This window comes from Pristiophorus japonicus, chromosome 16 (assembly GCF_044704955.1).
Source record: "Pristiophorus japonicus isolate sPriJap1 chromosome 16, sPriJap1.hap1, whole genome shotgun sequence".
Classification (NCBI taxonomy): domain Eukaryota; kingdom Metazoa; phylum Chordata; class Chondrichthyes; family Pristiophoridae; genus Pristiophorus; species Pristiophorus japonicus.
Genome location: NC_091992.1, coordinates 133,482,404 through 133,501,842, shown reverse-complemented (window position 1 = coordinate 133,501,842; position 19,439 = coordinate 133,482,404). Strand labels below are relative to the sequence as shown.

The 19,439-nt window shown below is 45.4% G+C and overlaps 1 protein-coding gene across 1 annotated transcript in view; it reads left to right on the top strand.

Annotated features, from left to right (window-relative positions):
- Window positions 1-16,558, top strand: part of adap2 (ArfGAP with dual PH domains 2) — a 30,801-nt gene extending 14,243 nt beyond the window's left edge. The window contains exons 5-11 of the mRNA XM_070857932.1: window positions 71-183; window positions 807-953; window positions 8,514-8,597; window positions 10,642-10,704; window positions 12,443-12,520; window positions 13,209-13,437; window positions 14,443-16,558. Of these exons, the coding sequence (XP_070714033.1) occupies window positions 71-183; window positions 807-953; window positions 8,514-8,597; window positions 10,642-10,704; window positions 12,443-12,520; window positions 13,209-13,437; window positions 14,443-14,474 (746 nt within the window). The 3' untranslated portion in view covers window positions 14,475-16,558. The remainder of the gene's footprint in view (window positions 1-70; window positions 184-806; window positions 954-8,513; window positions 8,598-10,641; window positions 10,705-12,442; window positions 12,521-13,208; window positions 13,438-14,442) is intronic.
- The last annotated feature ends 2,881 nt before the right edge of the window (window positions 16,559-19,439 follow it).

Genomic DNA, 19,439 nt, shown 5'->3' with positions numbered 1-19,439 from the left:
GAGCGGGACTGGGTGTGAGTTCGGATTTGCAGCTTCAAGCGCTGACGTTGTTCCCCTGTGCTCTGTAAAGGTAACCGGGCTGGGTATCTCTGGAAACGTGGAAGGGACAATGGAAATTTTCAGGAAAGGAATTTCCGTCTTTCGGAGAAAGAGGGCACGATACTGTACTACGCGAAGGAGGAGGTACCGGTTTTATATCTCAGCGTCACGACATATGTTTTAGTTTGTAAAGTTACCCCCCTCCCTCCTTTAAGCTCCAGCAGTACTGTGGTGGGACTGGCCTTGGGCACGGTGTGTACATCAATCGCCCGTTATACGCCCCGCCCGATACTTGGCTCCGCTACCTTCAATACAACTGAATGTTGGACATGTCCCGGGAGGCTCCGGGAATTTTAGATTAATCTCCCGGATGCTGCTGTGGCCAAACCCGGGGAGAAAGATCGAGGAATTTTCGAAGACCAACCATAGGCCATGAGCATTATCTTTATTCCTTGCTCATGTTTGGTCGCCCTGATTGTATCATACATTTTGGGCCTGGCATCAAATATCAAGTGTCTATATAATGTATTTTAAAAACCTCAACCAGAGCTACCAAAGTACTTTAAAAAAAAAAATGCATTCTGTGTCTACTGTTTGAGGAAGAACCAACTTTTTCATTTTCTTTCAACATTTTTGTTTATTTATTCAGATAGGGGAGGGGAAGCTGTTTCAGGTTGGGGGGGGGGGGGGAGGTCGGAGGCGGGCAGGGGCGGTAGATCATGTGATGAAACCTCCAGGAATATGAGAGAGAATTTCTGCTTTAACAGGCTAAAGGGCCAAAGGGAGTTATTCAAGTGTCAAACCTCAACGCGACGTTTCAGCCTGAGAAGATCGGGAATCCCAACGGGCTGCAGATCACCTACCTGAAGGATGGCCGCACCAGGGGTATCTTCGTCTATCACAAAGATGGAAAGGTAACAGGGGGGAGTGACCATCCCATATGGTCACAGGCAAAGAGATGCTGCAAATTCTTCAAAACTCTCTGTGTCCTGATACTGAATAGTAAGGAAGGACATTAGCTTGGAGGATGTGGAATCTGTATGGGTGGAGCTGCGGAATACCAAAGGGCAGAAAACGCTAGTGGGAGTTGTGTACAGACCACCAAACAGTAGTAGTGAGGTTGGGGACAGCATCAAACAAGAAATTAGGGATGTGTGCAATAAAGGTACAGCAGTCATCATGGGCGACTTTAATCGACATATAGATTGAACTAACCAAACTGGTAGCAATACGGTGGAGGAGGATTTCCTGGAGTGTATTAGGGGCGGTTTTCAAGATCAATATGTCGAGGAACCAACTAGAGGGCTGGCCATCTTAGACTTTGTGATGTGTAATGAGAAATCTTGCTGTGCGAGGCCCCTTGGGGAAGAGTGACCATAATATGGTAGAATTCTTTATTCAGATGGAGAGTGACACAGTTAATTCAGAGACTAGAGTCCTGAACTTAAGGAAAGGTAACTTCGATGGTATGAGATGTGAATTGGCTAGAATAGACTGGCAGATGATACTTAAAGGGTTAATGGTGGATAGGCAATGGCAAACATTTAAAGATCACATGGATGAACTTCAACAATTTTACATCCCTGTCTGAAGTAATAATAAAACGGGGAAGGTGGCTCAACCGTGGCTAACAAGGGAAATTAAGGATAGTGTTAAATCCAAGGAAGAGGCATATAAATTGGCCAGAAAAAGCAGCAAACCTGAGGACTGGGAGAAATTTAGAATTCAGCAGAGGAGGACAAAGGGTTTAATTAGGAGGGGGAAAATAGAGTACGAGAGGAAGCTTGCCAGGAACATAAAAACTGACTGCAAAAGCTTCTATAGATATGTGAAGAGGAAAAGATTAGTGAAGACAAACGTAGGTCCCTTGCAGTCAGATTCAGGTGAATTTATAATGGGGAACAAAGAAATGGCAGACCAGTTGAACAAATACTTTGGTTCTGTCTTCACGAAGGAAGACACAAATAACCTTCCAGAAGTACTAGGGGACCGAGGGTCTAGTGAGAAGGACCCTCACTGGGTGGGAAATTTTGTTAGAGAAATTGATGGGATTGAAAGCCAATAAATCCCCGGGGCCTGATAGTCTGCATCCCAGAGTACTTAAGTGGCCCTAGAAATAGTGGATGCATTGGTGATCATTTTCTAACAGTCTATCGACTCTGGATCAGTTCGTATGGACTGGAGGGTAGCTAATGTAACACCACTTTTTAAGAAAGGAGGAAGAGAGAAAACGGGTAATTATACACCGGTTAGCCTGACATCAGTAGTGGGGAAAATGTTGGATTCAATTATTAAAGATGAAATAACAGCGCAATTGGAAAACAGTGACAGGATCGGTCCAAGTCAACATGGATTTATGAAAGGGAAATCATGCTTGACAAATCTTCTGGAATTTTTTGAGAATGTAACTAGTAGAGTGGACAAGGGAGGACCAGTGGATGTGGTGCATTTAGACTTTCAAAAGGCTTTTAACAAGGTCCCACACAAGAGATTGGTGTGCAAAATTAAAGCACATGGTATAGAAACATAGAAAATAGGTGCAGGAGCAGGCCATTCAGCCCTTCTAGCCTGCACCGCCATTCAATGAGTTCATGGCTGAACATGAAACTTCAGTACCCCCTTCCTGCTTTCACGCCATACCCCTTGATCCCCCGAGTAGTAAGGACTTCATCTAACTCCCTTTTGAATATATTTAGTGAATTGGCCTCAACTACTTCCTGTGGTAGAAAATTCCATAGGTTCACCACTCTCTGGGTGAAGAAGTTTCTCCTTATCTCGGTCCTAAATGGCTTACCCCTTATCCTTAGACTGTGACCCCTGGTTCTGGACTTCCCCAACATTGGGAACATTCTTCCTGCATCCAACCTGTCGAAACCCGTCAGAATTTTAAACGTTTCTATGAGGTCCCCTCTCACTCTTCTGAACTCCAGTGAATACAAGCCCAGTTGATCCAGTCTTTCTTGATAGGTCAGTCCCACCATCCCGGGAATCAGTCTGGTGAATCTTCGCTGCACTCCCTCAATAGCAAGAATGTCCTTCCTCAAGTTAGGAGACCAAAACTGTACACAATACTCCAGGTGTGGCCTCACCAAGGCCCTGTACAACTGTAGCAACACCTCCCTGCCCCTGTACTCAAATCCCCTCGCTATGAAGGCCAACATGCCATTTGCTTTCTTAACCGCCTGCTGTACCTGCATGCCAACCTTCAATGACTGATGTACCATGACACCCAGGTCTCGTTGCACCTTCCCTTTTCCTAATCTGTCACCATTCAGATAATAGTCTGTCTCTCTGTTTTTACCACCAAAGTGGATAACCTCACATTTATCCACATTATACTTCATCTGCCACGCATTTGCCCACTCACCTAACCTATCCAAGTCACTCTGTAGCTTCATAGCATCCTCCTCGCAGCTCACACTGCCACCCAACTTAGTGTCATCCGCAAATTTGGAGATACTACATTTAATCCCCTCGTCCAAATCATTAATGTACAGTGTAAACAGCTGGGGCCCCAGCACAGAACCCTGCGGTACCCCACTAGTCACTGCCTGCCATTCCGAAAAGTACCCATTTACTCCTACTCTTTGCTTCCTGTCTGACAACCAGTTCTCAATCCACGTCAGCACACTACCCCCAATCCCATGTGCTTTAACTTTGCACATTAATCTCCTGTGTGGGACCTTGTCGAAAGCCTTCTGAAAGTCCAAATATACCACATCAACTGGTACTCCTTTGTCCACTTTATTGGAAACATCCTCAAAAAATTCCAGAAGATTTGTCAAGCATGATCTCCCTTTCACAAATCCATGCTGACTTGGACCTATCATGTCACCATTTTCCAAATGCGCTGCTATGACATCCTTAATAATTGATTCCATCATTTTACCCACTACTGAGGTCAGGCTGACCGGTCTATAATTCCCTGCTTTCTCTCTCCCTCCTTTTTTAAAAAGTGGGGTTACATTGGCTACCCTCCACTCGATAGGAACTGATCCAGAGTCAATGGAATGTTGGAAAATGACTGTCAATGCATCCGCTATTTCCAAGGCCACCTCCTTAAGTACTCTGGGATGCAGTCCATCAGGCCCTGGGGATTTATTGGCCTTCAATCCCATCAATTTCCCCAACACAATTTCCCGACTAATAAAGATTTCCCTCAGTTCCTCCTTCTTACTAGACCCTCTGACCACTTTTATATCCGGAAGGTTGTTTGTGTCCTCCTTAGTGAATACTGAACCAAAGTACTTGTTCAATTGGTCTGCCATTTCTTTGTTCCCCGTTATGACTTCCCCTGATTCTGACTGCAGGGGACCTACGTTTGTCTTTACTAACCTTTTTCTCTTTACATACCTATAGAAACTTTTGCAATCCGCCTTAATGTTCCCTGCAAGCTTCTTCTCGTACTCCATTTTCCCTGCCCTAATCAAACCCTTTGTCCTTCTCTGCTGAGTTCTAAATTTCTCCCAGTCCCCAGGTTCGCTGCTATTTCTGGCCAATGTGTATGCCATTTCCTTGGCTTTAATACTATCCCTGATTTCCCTAGATAGCCACGGTTGAGCCACCTTCCCTTTTTTATTTTTACGCCAGACAGGAATGTACAATTGTTGTAATTCATCCATGCGGTCTCTAAATGTCTGCCATTGCCCATCCACAGTCAACCCCTTAAGTATCATTAGCCAATCTATCTTAGCCAATTCATGCCTCATACCTTCAAAGTTACCCTTCTTTAAGTTCTGGACCATGGTCTTTGAATTAACTGTTTCATTCTCCATCCTAATGCAGAATTCCACCATATTATGGTCACTCTTCCCCAAAGGGCCTCGCACAATGAGATTGCTAATTAATCCTCTCTCATTACACAACACCCAGTCTAAGATGGCCTCCCCCCTAGTTGGTTCCTCGACATATTGGTCTAGAAAACCATCCCTTATGCACTCCAGGAAATCCTCCTCCACCGTATTGCTTCCAGTTTGGCTAGCCCAATCTATGTGCATATTAAAGTCACCCATTATAACTGCTGCACCTTTATTGCATGCACTCCTAATTTCCTGTTTGATGCCCTCCCCAACATCACTACTACTGTTTGGAGGTCTGTACACAACTCCCACTAACGATTTTTGCCCTTTAGTGTTCTGCAGCTCTACCCATATAGATTCCACATCATCCAAGCTAATGTCTTTCCTAACTATTGCATTAATCTCCTCTTTAACCAGCAATGCTACCCCACCTCCTTTTCCTTTTATTCTATCCTTCCTGAATGTTGAATACCCCTGGATGTTGAGTTCCCAGCCCTGATCATCCTGGAGCCACGTCTCTGTAATCCCAATCACATCATATTTGTTAACATCTATTTGCACAGTTAATTCATCCACCTTATTGCGGATACTCCTTGCATTAAGACACAAAGCCTTCAGGCTTGCTTTTTTAACACCCTTTGTCCTTCTAGAATTTTGCTGTACAGTGGCCCTTTTTGTTCTTTGCCTTGGGTTTCTCTGCCCTCCACTTTTCCTCATCTCCTTTCTGTCTTTTGCTTTTGCCTCATTTTTGTCTCCCTCTGTCTCTCTGCATAGCTTCCCATCCCCCTGCAATATTAGTTTAACTCCTCCCCAACAGCACTAGCAAACACTCCCCCTAGGACATTGGTTCCGGTCCTGCCCAGGTGCAGACCGTCCGGTTTGTACTGGTCCCACCTCCCCCAGAACCGGTTCCAATGCCCCAAGAATTTGAATCCCTCCCTGCTGCACCACTGCTCAAGCCATGTATTCATCTGCGCTATCCTGCGATTCCTACTCTGACTAGCACGTGGCACTGGTAGCAATCCCGAGATTACTACTTTTGAGGTCCTACTTTTTAATTTAGCTCCTAGCTCCTTAAATTCTTTTCGTAGGACCTCATCCCTTTTTTTACCTATGTCGTTGGTACCAATGTGCACCACGACAACTGGCTGTTCTCCCTCCCATTTCAGAATGTCCTGCACCCGCTCCGAGACATCCTTGACCCTTGCACCAGAGAGGCAACATACCATCCTGGAGTCTCGGTTGCGTCCGCAGAAACGCCTATCTATTCCCCTCACCATCGAATCCCCTATCACTATCGCGCTCCCACTCTTTTTCCTGCCCTCTTTTGCAGCAGAGCCACCTACGGTGCCATGAACTTGGCTGCTGCTGCCCTCCCCTGATGAGTCATCCTCCCCAACAGTACTCAAAGCAGTGTATCTGTTTTGCAGGGGGATGACCACAGGGGACCCCTGCACTATCTTTCTTGCACTGCTCTTCCTGCTGGTCTTCCATTCCCTATCTGGCTGTGGACCCTTCTCCTGCGGTAAGACCAACTCACTACACGTGATACTCACGTCATTCTCAGCATCGTGGATGCTCCAGAGTGAATCCACCCTCAGCTCCAATTCCACAACGCGGACCGTCAAGAGCTCGAGGCGGATACACTTCCCACACACGTAGCGCCCAGGGACACCGGAAGTGTCCCCGAGTTCCCACATGGTACAGGAGGAGCATATCACATGGCCGAGCTCTCCTGCCATGCCTTAACCTTAGATACACTTAAATTGGTAATAACAATGTTACAGTTCACTTACTGATATAAAAAAGAAAAGAAAAGCTACTCACCAATCACCAGCCAATCACTTACCCCATTGGCTGTGACGTCACTTTTTGATTACTTTCTACTTCTATTTTGCTTTCTCTCCCGCTGTAGCTGCCTTTTGATAGGCTGCTCCCGCGTCTCACCAACTGCTGCTGGCTCTCGATCTCCCGCTGGGCCTTTGATAGGTCGCTCCCCTCTCACCAACTGCCGCTGGGGGTAATGTACTGACATGGATAGAGAACTGGTTGGCAGACAGGAGCAGAGAGTCGGGATAAACGGATCCTTTTCAGAATGACAGGCAGTGACTAGTGGGATGCCGCAGGGCTCAGTGCTGGGACCCCAGCTATTTACAATATACATTAATGATTTGGATGAAGGACTTGAGTGTAATATCTCCAAGTTTGCAGACGACACTAAACTGGGTGGCAGTGTGAGCTGTGAGGAGGATGCTAAGAGGCTGCAGGGTGACTTGGACAGGTTAGGTGTATGGGCAAATGCATGGCAGATGCAGTATAATGTGGATAAATGTGAGGTTATTCACTTTGGGACAAAAACACAAAGGCAGAATATTATCTGAATGGTGGCAGGTTAGGAAAAGGGTAAGTGCAACGAGACCTGGGTGTCATGATACATCAGTCATTGAAAGTTGGCATGCAGGTACAGCAGGCGGTGAAGAAGGCAAATGGCATGTTGGCCTTCATAGCGAGGGGATTTGAGTATAGGAGCAGGGAGGTCTTACTGCAGTTGTACAGGGCCTTGGTGAGGCCTCACCTGGAATATTGTGTTCAGTTTTGGTCTCCAAATCTGAGGAAGGACGTTCTTGCCATTGAGGGAGTGCAGCGAAGGTTCACCAGACTGATTCCCGGGATAGCTGGACTGACATCTGAGCACAGATTGGATCGACTGGGCCTTTATTCTCTGGAGTTTAGAAGGATGAGAGGGGATCTCATAGAAACATATAAAATTCTGACAGGACTGGACAGGTTAGAAGCAGGAAGAATGTTCCCGATGTTGGGGAAGTCCAGAACCAGGGGACACAGTCTAAGGATAAGGGGGAAGCCATTTAGGACTGAGATGAGGAGAAACTTCTACTTCACTCAGAGAGTTGTTAACCTGTGGAATTCTCTACAGCAGAGAGTTGTTGATGCCAGTTCATTGGATAAATTCAAGGGGGAGTTAAATACGGCCCTTACGGCTAAAGGGATCAAGGGATATGGAGATAGCAGGAATGGGGTACTGAGGGAATGATCAGCCATGATCTTATTGAATGCTGGTGCAGGCTTGAAGGGCCGAATGGCCTACTGCTGTGCCTAATTTCTATGTTTCTATGACTCTCTCTCCTGATACTGACTCTCTCTCTGTCCTGATACTGACTCTCTCTCTGTCCTGATACTGACTCTCTCTCTGTCCTGATACTGACTCTCTCTCTGTCCTGATACTGACTCTCTCTCTGTCCTGATACTGACTCTCTCTCTGTCCTGATACTGACTCTCTCTCTGTCCTGATACTGACTCTCTCTCTGTCCTGATACTGACTCTCTCTCTGTCCTGATACTGACTCTCTCTCTGTCCTGATACTGACTCTCTCTCTGTCCTGATACTGACTCTCTCTCTGTCCTGATACTGACTCTCTCTCTGTCCTGATACTGACTCTCTCTCTGTCCTGATACTGACTCTCTCTCTGTCCTGATACTGACTCTCTCTCTGTCCTGATACTGACTCTCTCTCTGTCCTAATACTGACTCTCTCTCTGTCCTAATACTGACTCTCTCTCTGTCCTGATACTGACTCTCTCTCTGTCCTGATACTGACTCTCTCTCTGTCCTGATACTGACTCTCTCTCTGTACTGATACTTACCCTGTGTTTTCCAGGACATTGTTGATTGGTTCAATGCAATTAGAGCAGCTCGTTTCCGGTATCTCAAAGGGGCTTTCCCTACGGCCAGCGATGAAGAAGTGAGTTTATAGTTTGTGTTTGTATTGTGTATCATATATAGACAAACAAATATATACACACTCACACACACACACACACACACACACACCAATGTTCCCTCTAATTTTTTTGTGTATGGTCCCTGTAACTGGCTGCACAGCCCATTCACATTTTTGCGCATGCGCAGTTTCTTCCATTTAAAAGCCAGTGAGCGACCTGTGCGGAAACTCCAGACCGCTGCGCAGTTTAGCGGGAGCATTGACACACACACAAATATAAACACACAAATACACATACACACACAAATATACACAACATCATCATCATAGGCGGTCCCTCGTGTCAACACACACATATACATGCACACATATACAAATGCACAATACAAATACATATACACACATAAATACATATACACAAATACATATATACACAGACACACAAACACACGTAAATACATACACACACAAATACAAATACAAATACATACACACACAAATGCACGTACACATAAATACACACACAGACACATCATCATAGGCGGTCCCTTGTATCGAGGATGACTTGCTTCCACACCAAAAAGGGATGAGTTCACAGGTGTTTCAATGAAGGACCTAATATTCCCGAACTACATGTTGAAGGGTGGAAGATGCCTGTGCGTGGATTTTTTTAACGTGGGGTGACCGTTGCACACCAGCCACCACACGGGCTTGACAGAGCTAGGTATTAGTCCAGTGGCAAGGATTAACCAAGACAACTGGAGACTAGCTCTGCTGCACGGACCTAGTGCGCACACATATCGCAGTGTGGGCTGGCCCATGCTGTCCCTGGGCCCTTGCCTCTTCTGGGCCAATGAACGCGCGCTTCTCCTGGGCCCCGATCACGTCGCTCCGTGATAATTCACCGCTTCTGTGCCCCACCCTCGCCGCTCCTGCTGTACCTGCCCACACTCCAATCAGTGACCTGGACCTTGACGTCCAATCCAGTCGCCCTCTTCACAGCCGTCGCTCTCCAGCACGCGTTGAACCTTGAAGTGGTATGCTCATTTGAAGGCCCCGACCTGCTGATGGTCCTTGCAGGTCAGGGACGCACCAAACACAGACACACAAATACAGCCACACATAAATACATACACATGGTCTTGCACGCTTAACATTGCGCAGTTGGGAGAGTGCCTCGCTAATTAGAACAGCAGGATTTCTATAATACTGCTTTTTAAAAAGGTGGCACCCTCCTGTGGTGAAAGGAAGGATAGCAGGCTTTACCGACTCAAGGATTTTATAGAGGGAGTTATGTGGGTCACTCTGGACAGATGAATTAAGATAAGAACATAAGAAATAGGAATAGAAATAGGCCATACGGCTCCTCGAGCCTGCTCCGCCATTCAATGACTGATCCGATCATGGACTCAGCTGCACTTCCCTGCCCGCTCCCCATAACCCTTTATCCCCTTATCATTCAAGAAATCGTCTATTTCTGACTTAAATTTATTCAATGTCCCAGCTTCCACAGCTCTCTGAGGCAGCGAATTCCACAGATTTACAATCCTCTGAGAGAAGAAATTTCTCCTCATGTCTGTTTTAAATGGGCAACCCCTTATTCTAAGATCATGCCCCCTAGTTCTAGTCTCCCCCATCAGTGGAAACATCCTCTCTGTATCCATCTTGTCAAGCCCCCTCATAACCTTATATGTTTCAATAAGATCACCTCTCATTCTTCTGAATACTAATGAGTAGAGGCACAGCCTACTCAACCGTTCCTCATAAGTCAACCCCCTCATCCTCCCCCGGAATCAACCTATTGAACCTTCTCTGAACTGCCTCCAAAGCAAGTATATCCTTTTGTAAATATGGAAGCCAAAACTGCACGCAGTATTCCAGGTGTGGCCTCACCAATAATTTATTTAGCTGTAGCAAGACTTCCCTGCTTTTATACTCCATCCCCTTTGCAATAAAGATGGTCCGAATGTAATTATCTTGTGAGACAGGTTGAATATTTTGTCATTGTGTCTGAGCAGGCATGTGTCTATGCTGAATTGATGCATGTGTTAATATATTTCCTCAGCTCATACCAAAATTAACAAGGAATTATGCAATGGAGGGATACATGGAGAAAACTGGCCCCACGGTATGTACACTGTGCATTAACCTACAGAATAAATTCCATGTGTTTAATATAGAATTAACAGATGTCTCAAGGGATTGGGCTTGGCAAAATGGATGAGACACTCTCTCCAACCCACTGGAGCATTATCACGTACTGTACAATGTATTGTTCTGCGCTAGGATGAAGCTGTGTCTCTAAGGTTACAAGGCTGTTAAGTAAACACAGGGCGAGGTCATTTAGAGTTTAATTGCTCTTTCCAGGGGAGTTTGGTACTTTGAAAATGATTGTCTTTTTTTAATACTGCCTTTTAAACTGTGACACAGAAATTCGCATGTAGTTAGGTTTGACAGACAAAACTTGCACTAAAGGCTCAAACCTTCAATTATATCTTCGTCAACATGGGAATTTCCCAAATTCAGATGACAGAGAGGGAGTGAATGCTTTCAGGAGTCTGGGCTGAAGCACCACCCCACCCCTTGCCCTATACTGAGGGGCAATATTCCCTTGTGAGCCGCGTGGCTGCACATCGCCCCAGGGACCTCCGCACAGCTAGCGTTTCAATGAGAAAAAACGCACGTGCAGTATTTTGAATGGCCCACGCAGCCCTTTAAAGGAGCCATGCGCCACCAAACAAAATGACCGGGAACATTGCTGGGAGTGGCTCTTTTGTTTCCCAGAGCAGTAGATAGGCAGCGCAGGATAGTGTGGTAATGAAATGGCTGCTTTTACTTCAGACTCTCCTATACATTCTCTCTGGATATAACATTCAATTTAAGAGGGGACCCTGGATAATAATTGCTACTATGTTTGCTCCCATCAGGGGTCCCTCATTCTCTATCCATCTATAGGAGTACAGATTTACAAATCACTAAAAGTAGCGACGCAGGTTAATAAGACTATATAAAAAGCAAACCAAGCACCGGGGTTCATTTCTAGAGATGTAGAACTGAAGAGCAGAAAAGTTATGTTAAACATATATTGAACTTTGGTTAAACCATAGAGTACTGTGCACCATTCTGGTCTCCATATTATAAAAAGGATATAGGGGCACTGGAGAAGTTACAAAGAAGATTTACAAGGATGATACCAGAATGAGAGGTTATAACTTTGAGGAAAGGATGGACAGGCTGGGTTCTTCTCTCTAGAAGGCGGAGGGGTGACCTGATAAGAGATTTTTTAAATTATGAAGGGGTGTGATAGAGGTAGAGAAGGTGTTTCCACTTGTGGGGGAGCCCAAAATTAGGGGCCATAAATACAAGATAGTCTCTAATAAATTCAATAGGAATTCAGGAGAAACTTATTTAAGAAGAAGAAGTAATTGATGCATTTCAGGGAAAGCTAGATAAGTACATGAGGGGGAGAGAAGTAGAAGGTTATGCGAGAAATCTCAGCGGGCAGGCAGCATCTATGGAGAGAAACAGAGTTAATGTTTCGGGTCTGTGAACCTTCAGATTCAAGTATCTGCAGTATTTTGCTTTTGTAGAAGGTTATACTGATAAGCTCAGATGAATTAAGGATGAAGAAGGCTCACGTGGAGCATAAATACTGGCATGGACCGATTGGGCCAAATGATCTGTTTCTGTGCTGTAAATTTGATATAATTCTATGCAACACAAAACATATCGCAGGAAGAAGAGAGAATGGAAAAATACATTATACACATTAAGTTAAATATACATGTGAAATGTACAAGTGTCCAAAGGGACATAAATGGAATCTTTTACTATGTAAATAAACTAACAGTGGCTCTTTCCTTCAGCAAAAGGAACTTTTTAAACGGCGATGGTTTACGCTGGATGCTCAGGATCGCAAGCTGCTGTACTTTAAGGATCCGCTGGTGAGTGACAGACTGCCTGCACAGTGCACACAGAGAGAGCAGCAGCACACCCAGAGGTTAACACGGCACGCAGGGTAACAGGGAAGAGTCGCTAATGTCAGAATGATCTCCGAGGGTTTCGCACAATAGCACTCGGGGAGCAACTTATCTCTCGGCTTTTGCCTGTAATTATTCATCCAAACGAGAGAGAACCCAAGTTGCTCACTGTTCGCTGGGAGGAGCTGGATCAATGGAACATTTTAATGTGTCAGCTGTGGCTCAGTGGGTAGCACACTCGCCTCTCAGTTAGAAGGTTGTGGGTTCAAGTCCTGTTCCAACTGTTGACACTCCACGGCAATACTGAGGAAGTGCTGCATTGTCGGAGGTGCCGTCTTTCGGATGAGACCTTAAACCGAAGCCCTGTCTGCCCTCTCGGGTGGTCATAGAAGATTCCATGGCACTATTTCGAAGAAGAGCAGAGGAGTTATCCTGGCTCAATATTTATCCCTCCACCAAGACAGATTATCTGGTCATTTTCTCATAGCTGTTTGTGGGAGCTTGCTGTGCACAAATTGGCTGCTGTATTTCCTACATTACAACAGTGACTACATTTTTCAAAGTACTTCATTGGCTGAAAAGCACTTTGGGACATCCTGAGGTGGTGAAAGGCGCTATTTAAATACAAATTATTATTTTTTCTTTCTTTCAGAATGCCTATGCACAAGGGGAGGTGTTTATTGGGCATTCGGAGTATAAATATAACGTGACAGAGGGGCTGCCTAGCGGGGTCAAGGGAAACAAATGGAACTTGGGGATAACAATCGAGACACCGGAAAGGAAGTTCCTGTTTACCTGTGAGAATGACCAGGACCACAAGGAATGGATCGCGGCTTTTAAAGAAGTAATTTTCAAGCCGATGTCCCCCCAGGATTACACAGGTAGGAAGGAATGTACCCGCAAGTCTTGTAATGTTCAACGGAGCATCACCGTCCGGTTGAAGATGTCCTTTTGAGTTCAAGGTTGTGGGGTCAAGTCCCACTCCAGAAAATTGAGCACATAAATCTAGGCTAACACTCCACTGCGGTGCTGAGGGAGCGCTACACTGTCGGAAGTGCCGTCTTTCGGATGAGATATTAAACCAAGGCCCAGTCTGCCCTCTCAGGTGGATGTAAAAGATCCCGTGGCACTATTTCGAAGAAGAGCAGGGGAGTTATCCCCGGTGTCCTGGCCAATATTTATCCCTCAATCAACATAACAAAAACAGATTATCTGGTCATTATCAGATTGCTGTTTGTGGGAGCTTGCTGTGCGCAAATTAGCTGCCATGTTTCCCACATTACAACAGTGACTACACTCCAAAAGTACTTCATTGGCTGTAAAGCACTTTGGGACATCCGGTGGTCGTGAAAGGCGCTATATAAATGCAAGTCTTTCTTTTTCTCCCAGTGGTGTCACTTGCCACGCAGACCAGGGCTGTGGACTGAGTGCTGCAACTGCCAGTACTCTTTACCCAAGTGGAATGTAGACAGAGAGCATCGGGAAGCTATTCAACTATGTGGGTCATTGCACTTCAGCGGACTGTGATCCGAGCCGGAACCTTGACTGATGTTGTCTCCCGTGGCTCAGGGGCCACACTGAGCTCAATTGTAATGCCCCCTACAATTGTCCCGCCTGAGATCAGCTACCTCAGCACAGACTCGGGACCCAGCCTGGCATCCCTCTGCTCTGCGGATCTAAGGTATACGCTGGGCAGCGCATTTAACTCACCGGGGATTGCCCGATGCAGATAAGTTTCTTGTTCAATAAAACTTTTCTAACCTTCAAAAACTAGGATATAATCGGGTGAATACATTGCATTGTGAAATATGATGCAGTAAAGCAGTGTGAAAATAAACCAGTTTCTAAGTATGCAGTATGACTAACAGACTGTTTCTTTTTCATAGTCGAGGCTAGCTTAAGGCGGAAGCAGAGGTGATGATAACACAAGAGAGCGATGGCCACTCAGAACAGGCGTCCCACGATCGGAAGATATGCTGTGCTAAATAAGGGAGGCACTTTTCGTTTGGATCAGTCCCTCGCTTCGAACGGACTAACGAACAGAGGGAGCGATGTCATGTATTCACCCAACTGTGTGACATTGTGTGACACTGAGTGCCTACTATACTCCGGGATTTGAACAAAGAGTTACTCATGACTGTACAAAACTATGGCTCCTCCATCAGTGATCCAGCTCCACCATTAGTGACTCTGCCAATAGATGTTTATTTTAAAAAAGACCCCGGTTTAGCGTCTCATCCAAAGGACGGCACCTCCACCTCTGGAATGTCAGCCTAGAATTTGTGTGCTCAAGTCCCTGGATTGGGATTTGAATCCACAACCTCTGACTCAGAGGCGAGTGTGCTACCCACAGAATGGCTGACACTGTGAAAGCACCTGTTAAAATTCAGTTATGAGGCTGGTACTTAAGTGAGGTGATGTTGGAACTGTGCACGCTGGAGACCAGGGACAAAATCACCAAGACTATTTTGCAGTATTTCCTCAGAACCATTTGCCACTGCACCACAAGATTTGAAACTCGGGCAAACTGAAGCCAAAACCCAAAGGACTGCTGACATTATTTCAGAGAGCGATGGCGCTCCCGCTTCTGGGCAATGAATTGATGCCTCAGTTGTGTTGATGTATATTTTGTTACAAGTTGTCTCAGATCGTGATCCATTGTTTGCTCAACAGGAACCCCTGAGATAACGCTTGCAACTTTCCGGCACTGATTGTTTCACTTACTCATTAGTTTCTTTAAAACAAAGGATATTCAGCTTCCCCGTGGCTCAGTGAGTAAAAGCGCTGCCCTCAATGATGCTGAACCACAATAACCAGGCACACTCCAGGCTCAGGGCAGCATTGGGCTTGGCTGCAACGCCTCAGTCAAATAGCCTGCCAGGATTCGGTGTCAAGGCTCACGCAGGAAGAAGAGCCACCAGGACGGAGGCAGCGGGTGAAGGAGAGTTACTGGCCACATCCATGGAACTGCGTGCTGGAGCCCAGAGAGGAGAGGATAAGATTCACCCCATTTTTGAGCGGGGTGGGGGGGGAGGTGTTTCTCTGACCCACACAACATACCTCAGCAAAGAACCTGGGCAGCCCAGCGGTCTGCTTCAGGGTGTGTGAGGTTGCTGATTAGCGAGATTCAGAGAATGATACAGCACAGAAGGCCATATGGCCCATAGTATCTGTGCTGGCTCTTTGAAAGAGCTTTCCACTTAGTCCCACCCACCCTGCTCTTTCCACATAGCCCTGTAAATGTTTCCGTTTCAGTATATATCCAATTCCCATTTGAAAGTTACTATAGAATACCGCCCACCAGGCAAACCATTCCCGGTCATAACAACTCGCTACGTTGGGGGAAAAAAAAGGAATTCTTCTGATTTCACCTCTGGATCTTTTGCAAATTATCTGAGATCTGTGTCCTCTGGTTACCGATCCTCCTGCCACAGGGAGCAGTTTCTCCTTATCTACTCTATCAAAACCCCTTTATAATTTTGATCATTGATGACATTCCCTCTCCCACACATTGAGAATTGTGGATTTGGATTCGAGTCTTACTGCACTACCTTTGAATAGCTGCAGTGTGTTGGAATTACAGAGCGTTAGATCAAGCTCTGCCCCACAGTGCACGCTGACTCACAATACTCATCTCAAACCCAATAAAGTTGTCTGGATTCTTTTTCTCCCTTGTATGGATCTCACATGATGTCTGCATGGTACATTCCTGGCTAGTCAGGATTTCCCATTTTCAGTGATCGCTTCTGGTGAAATGCTGGCCGTTTTGTACTTCGGTAAAATGATTTCTTCAGGAGCTTTCAACAATATTGTGGCTCTCAACGAACACACGCAAAAAAACAGGTGCAGTTTGGGGTCTGAAATGACAGGGAACCCGCAGTCTACAGGCTGCTTCTGTGTCAAATGTTAAAGCAACGACCGACTTGTAAAACCGACCGTTCATTTTTGTTACATTGCACATATTGTTTCACTTTATTAATAAAGAGAATGTCCAAACAGGAAGCTGGAGAAACACGGAATTTGATTTCATTAAATGTTTTGTTTCATTAGTGGCTTTCAGTTTAATCAGAAATCTGCAAGCAGTGTACAGGTGTAGTGAAGGTGCTACAGTTCAGTATACAGGTGTAGTGAAGGTGTTACAGTTCAGTGTACAGGTGTAGTGAAGGTGTTATAGTTCAGTTTACAGATGTAATGAATGTGTTACAGTTCAGTGTACAGGTGTAGTGAAGGTGTTACAGTTCAGTTTACAGATGTAATGAAGGTGTTACAGTTCAGTGTACAGGTGTAGTGAAGGTGTTACAGTTCAGTGTACAGGTGTAGTGAAGGTGTTACAGTTCAGTTTACAGATGTAATGAAGGTGTTACAGTTCAGTGTACAGATGTAGTGAAGATGTTACAGTTCAGTTTACAGATGTAATGAATGTGTTACAGTTCAGTGTACAGATGTAATGAAGGTGTTACAGTTCAGTGTACAGATGTAGTGAAGGTGTTACAGTTCAGTGTACAGATGTAGTGAAGGTGTTACAGTTCAGTTTACAGATGTAATGAAGGTGTTACAGTTCAGTGTACAGGTGTAGTGAAGGTGTTACAGTTGTGTACTGGTGTGATACTCACATGTTCTCAAGGAATGCTTTCTGAAACCTGGTTGGATTCTATATGATGATACCCAGATTGCCCTCACATTCTATTCTGTTTTAGAAGGGAAAGAGCCCACAGCCAAAGACACGCCAGACCATCTCAATCCCCCAGGGCTCCTCCGGCTGCAAGCCACCTTTTAAAAAATGAATTTGCAGGTTGTATGTGTCGCTGGCAAGGCCGGCATTTATTGCCCATCTCTGATAGGTGGTGATATAACTGAGTGCTTTGCTAGGCCACTTCAGAGGGCACTAACATTAGTGTGGGGACTGGAGTTCCAGACGAATGGCAGGTTTCCAGTGAACCGGGTGGGTTTATGCCACAATCGGACAGTTTCAGGGTCACTTTTACTAATACCAGCTTTTTATTTCTAGATATTTAAACTCGAGTTCAAATTCACAAAGTGCCCATGGGTGGGGTGTGATCCACTTGGTTATGAAGTTCTTTGGCACATCCTGAAGGGCACAGTAGGAATGCAAGATCAACTTCTTAATCAGTATTAAATTGGGTCAGTATCGCATTAGATGCTGCATTTGCAAAAAGGGCAGTGGGGAAGAAATTGAGTAGATTGGACCTATACTCTCTGGAGTTTATATCTCATTGAAACATATAAGATTCTGAGGGCGATTAACAGGATTGACTGCATAATACAGAATTCTATCCATCTCTCCCTACCCTTTCCAACTGCTCTGTATCCTGAGTAGTGGCGCTCACTTGGAGGACGAACTCCAAACCATCATCAACACGTTCAACGTAGCGTACGAGAGCATGGGTCTTACATTAAACATCCATAAAACAAAGGTGCTCTATCAACCTGCCCTTGCCATGCAGCACTGCCCCCCAATTATCAAAATCCATGATGAGGCCTTAGACAACGTGGACCATTTTCCATACCTCGGGAGCCTACTGTCAACAAGGGCAGACATTGATGACAAGGTCCAACATCATCTTCAGTGTGCCAGCACAAACTTGGTCCCAAAAAGATTTACAGCCAATTAATTTTTTTTTGAGATGCAGGGTCACTGTTGTAATGTAGGAAACGCAGCAGCCAATTTGCGCATAACAAGGACAGAGCAGATAGAGGGAAACTGTTCCCCTTGACGGAAGGGTTGAGAACCAGAGGACACAGATTTAAGGTGATTGGCTAAAGAACCAAAGGCGACATAAGAAAAAACTTTTTTTTGCAGCGCGTGGTTAGGCTCTGGAATGCACTGCCTGAAATGGTGGTGGGGCAGACTGAGTCACAGCTTTCAGTTAGATAAGTACCTGAAAGAAATGTTTTTGCAGGGCTACAAAGGGCGGGGGAGTGTGGCTAGCTGAGTGTGACTAGCTCTTGCAGAGAGCTGGCACAGGTTCGGTGGGCCAAATGACCTTCTTCTATGATTCTAAGCTCCCACAAACAGAAATGTGAAAATGGCCAGATAATCTGTTTTAGTGATGTTGGTTTAGGGATAAATATTAGCCAGGACACGGGGAACTCTTCTTCAAAATAGTGCTATGGGATCTTTTACGTCCACCTGAGAGAGCAGACGGGGCCTCGGTTTAACATCTCATCTGAAAGATAGCACCTCTATCGGTGTGGAATCGGTATGGGTGGAGCTACGGAATCCCAAGGGGCAGAAAACGCTAGTGGGAGTTGTGTACAGACCTCCAAACAGTAGTAGTGATGTTGGGGAGGGCATCAAACATGAAATTAGGCGTGCAAGCAATAAAGGTGCAGCAGTTATCATGGGTGACTTTAATATGCATATAGATTGGGCTAACCAAACTGGAAACAATACGGTGGAGGGAGGTTTTCCTGGAGTGCATAAGGGATGGTTTTCTAGACCAATATGTCGAGGAACCAACTAGGGGGGAGGCCATCTTAGACTGGGTGTTGTGTAATGAGAGAGGATTAATTAGCAATCTCATTGTGCGAGGCCCCTTGGGGGAGAGTGACCATAATATGGTGGAATTCTACATTAGGATGGAGAATGAAACAGTTAATTCAGAGACCATGGTCCAGAACTTAAAGAAGGATAACTTTGAAGGTATGAGGCATGAATTGGCTAGGATAGATTGGCGAATGATACTTAAGGGGTTGACAGTGGATGGGCAATGGCAGACATTTACAGACCGCATAGATGAACTATAACAATTGTACATCCCTGTCTGGCGTAAAAAAGGGAAGGTGGCTCAACCGTGGCTATCAAGGGAAATCAGGGATAGTATTAAAGCCAAGGAAATGGCATACAAATTGGCCAGAAATA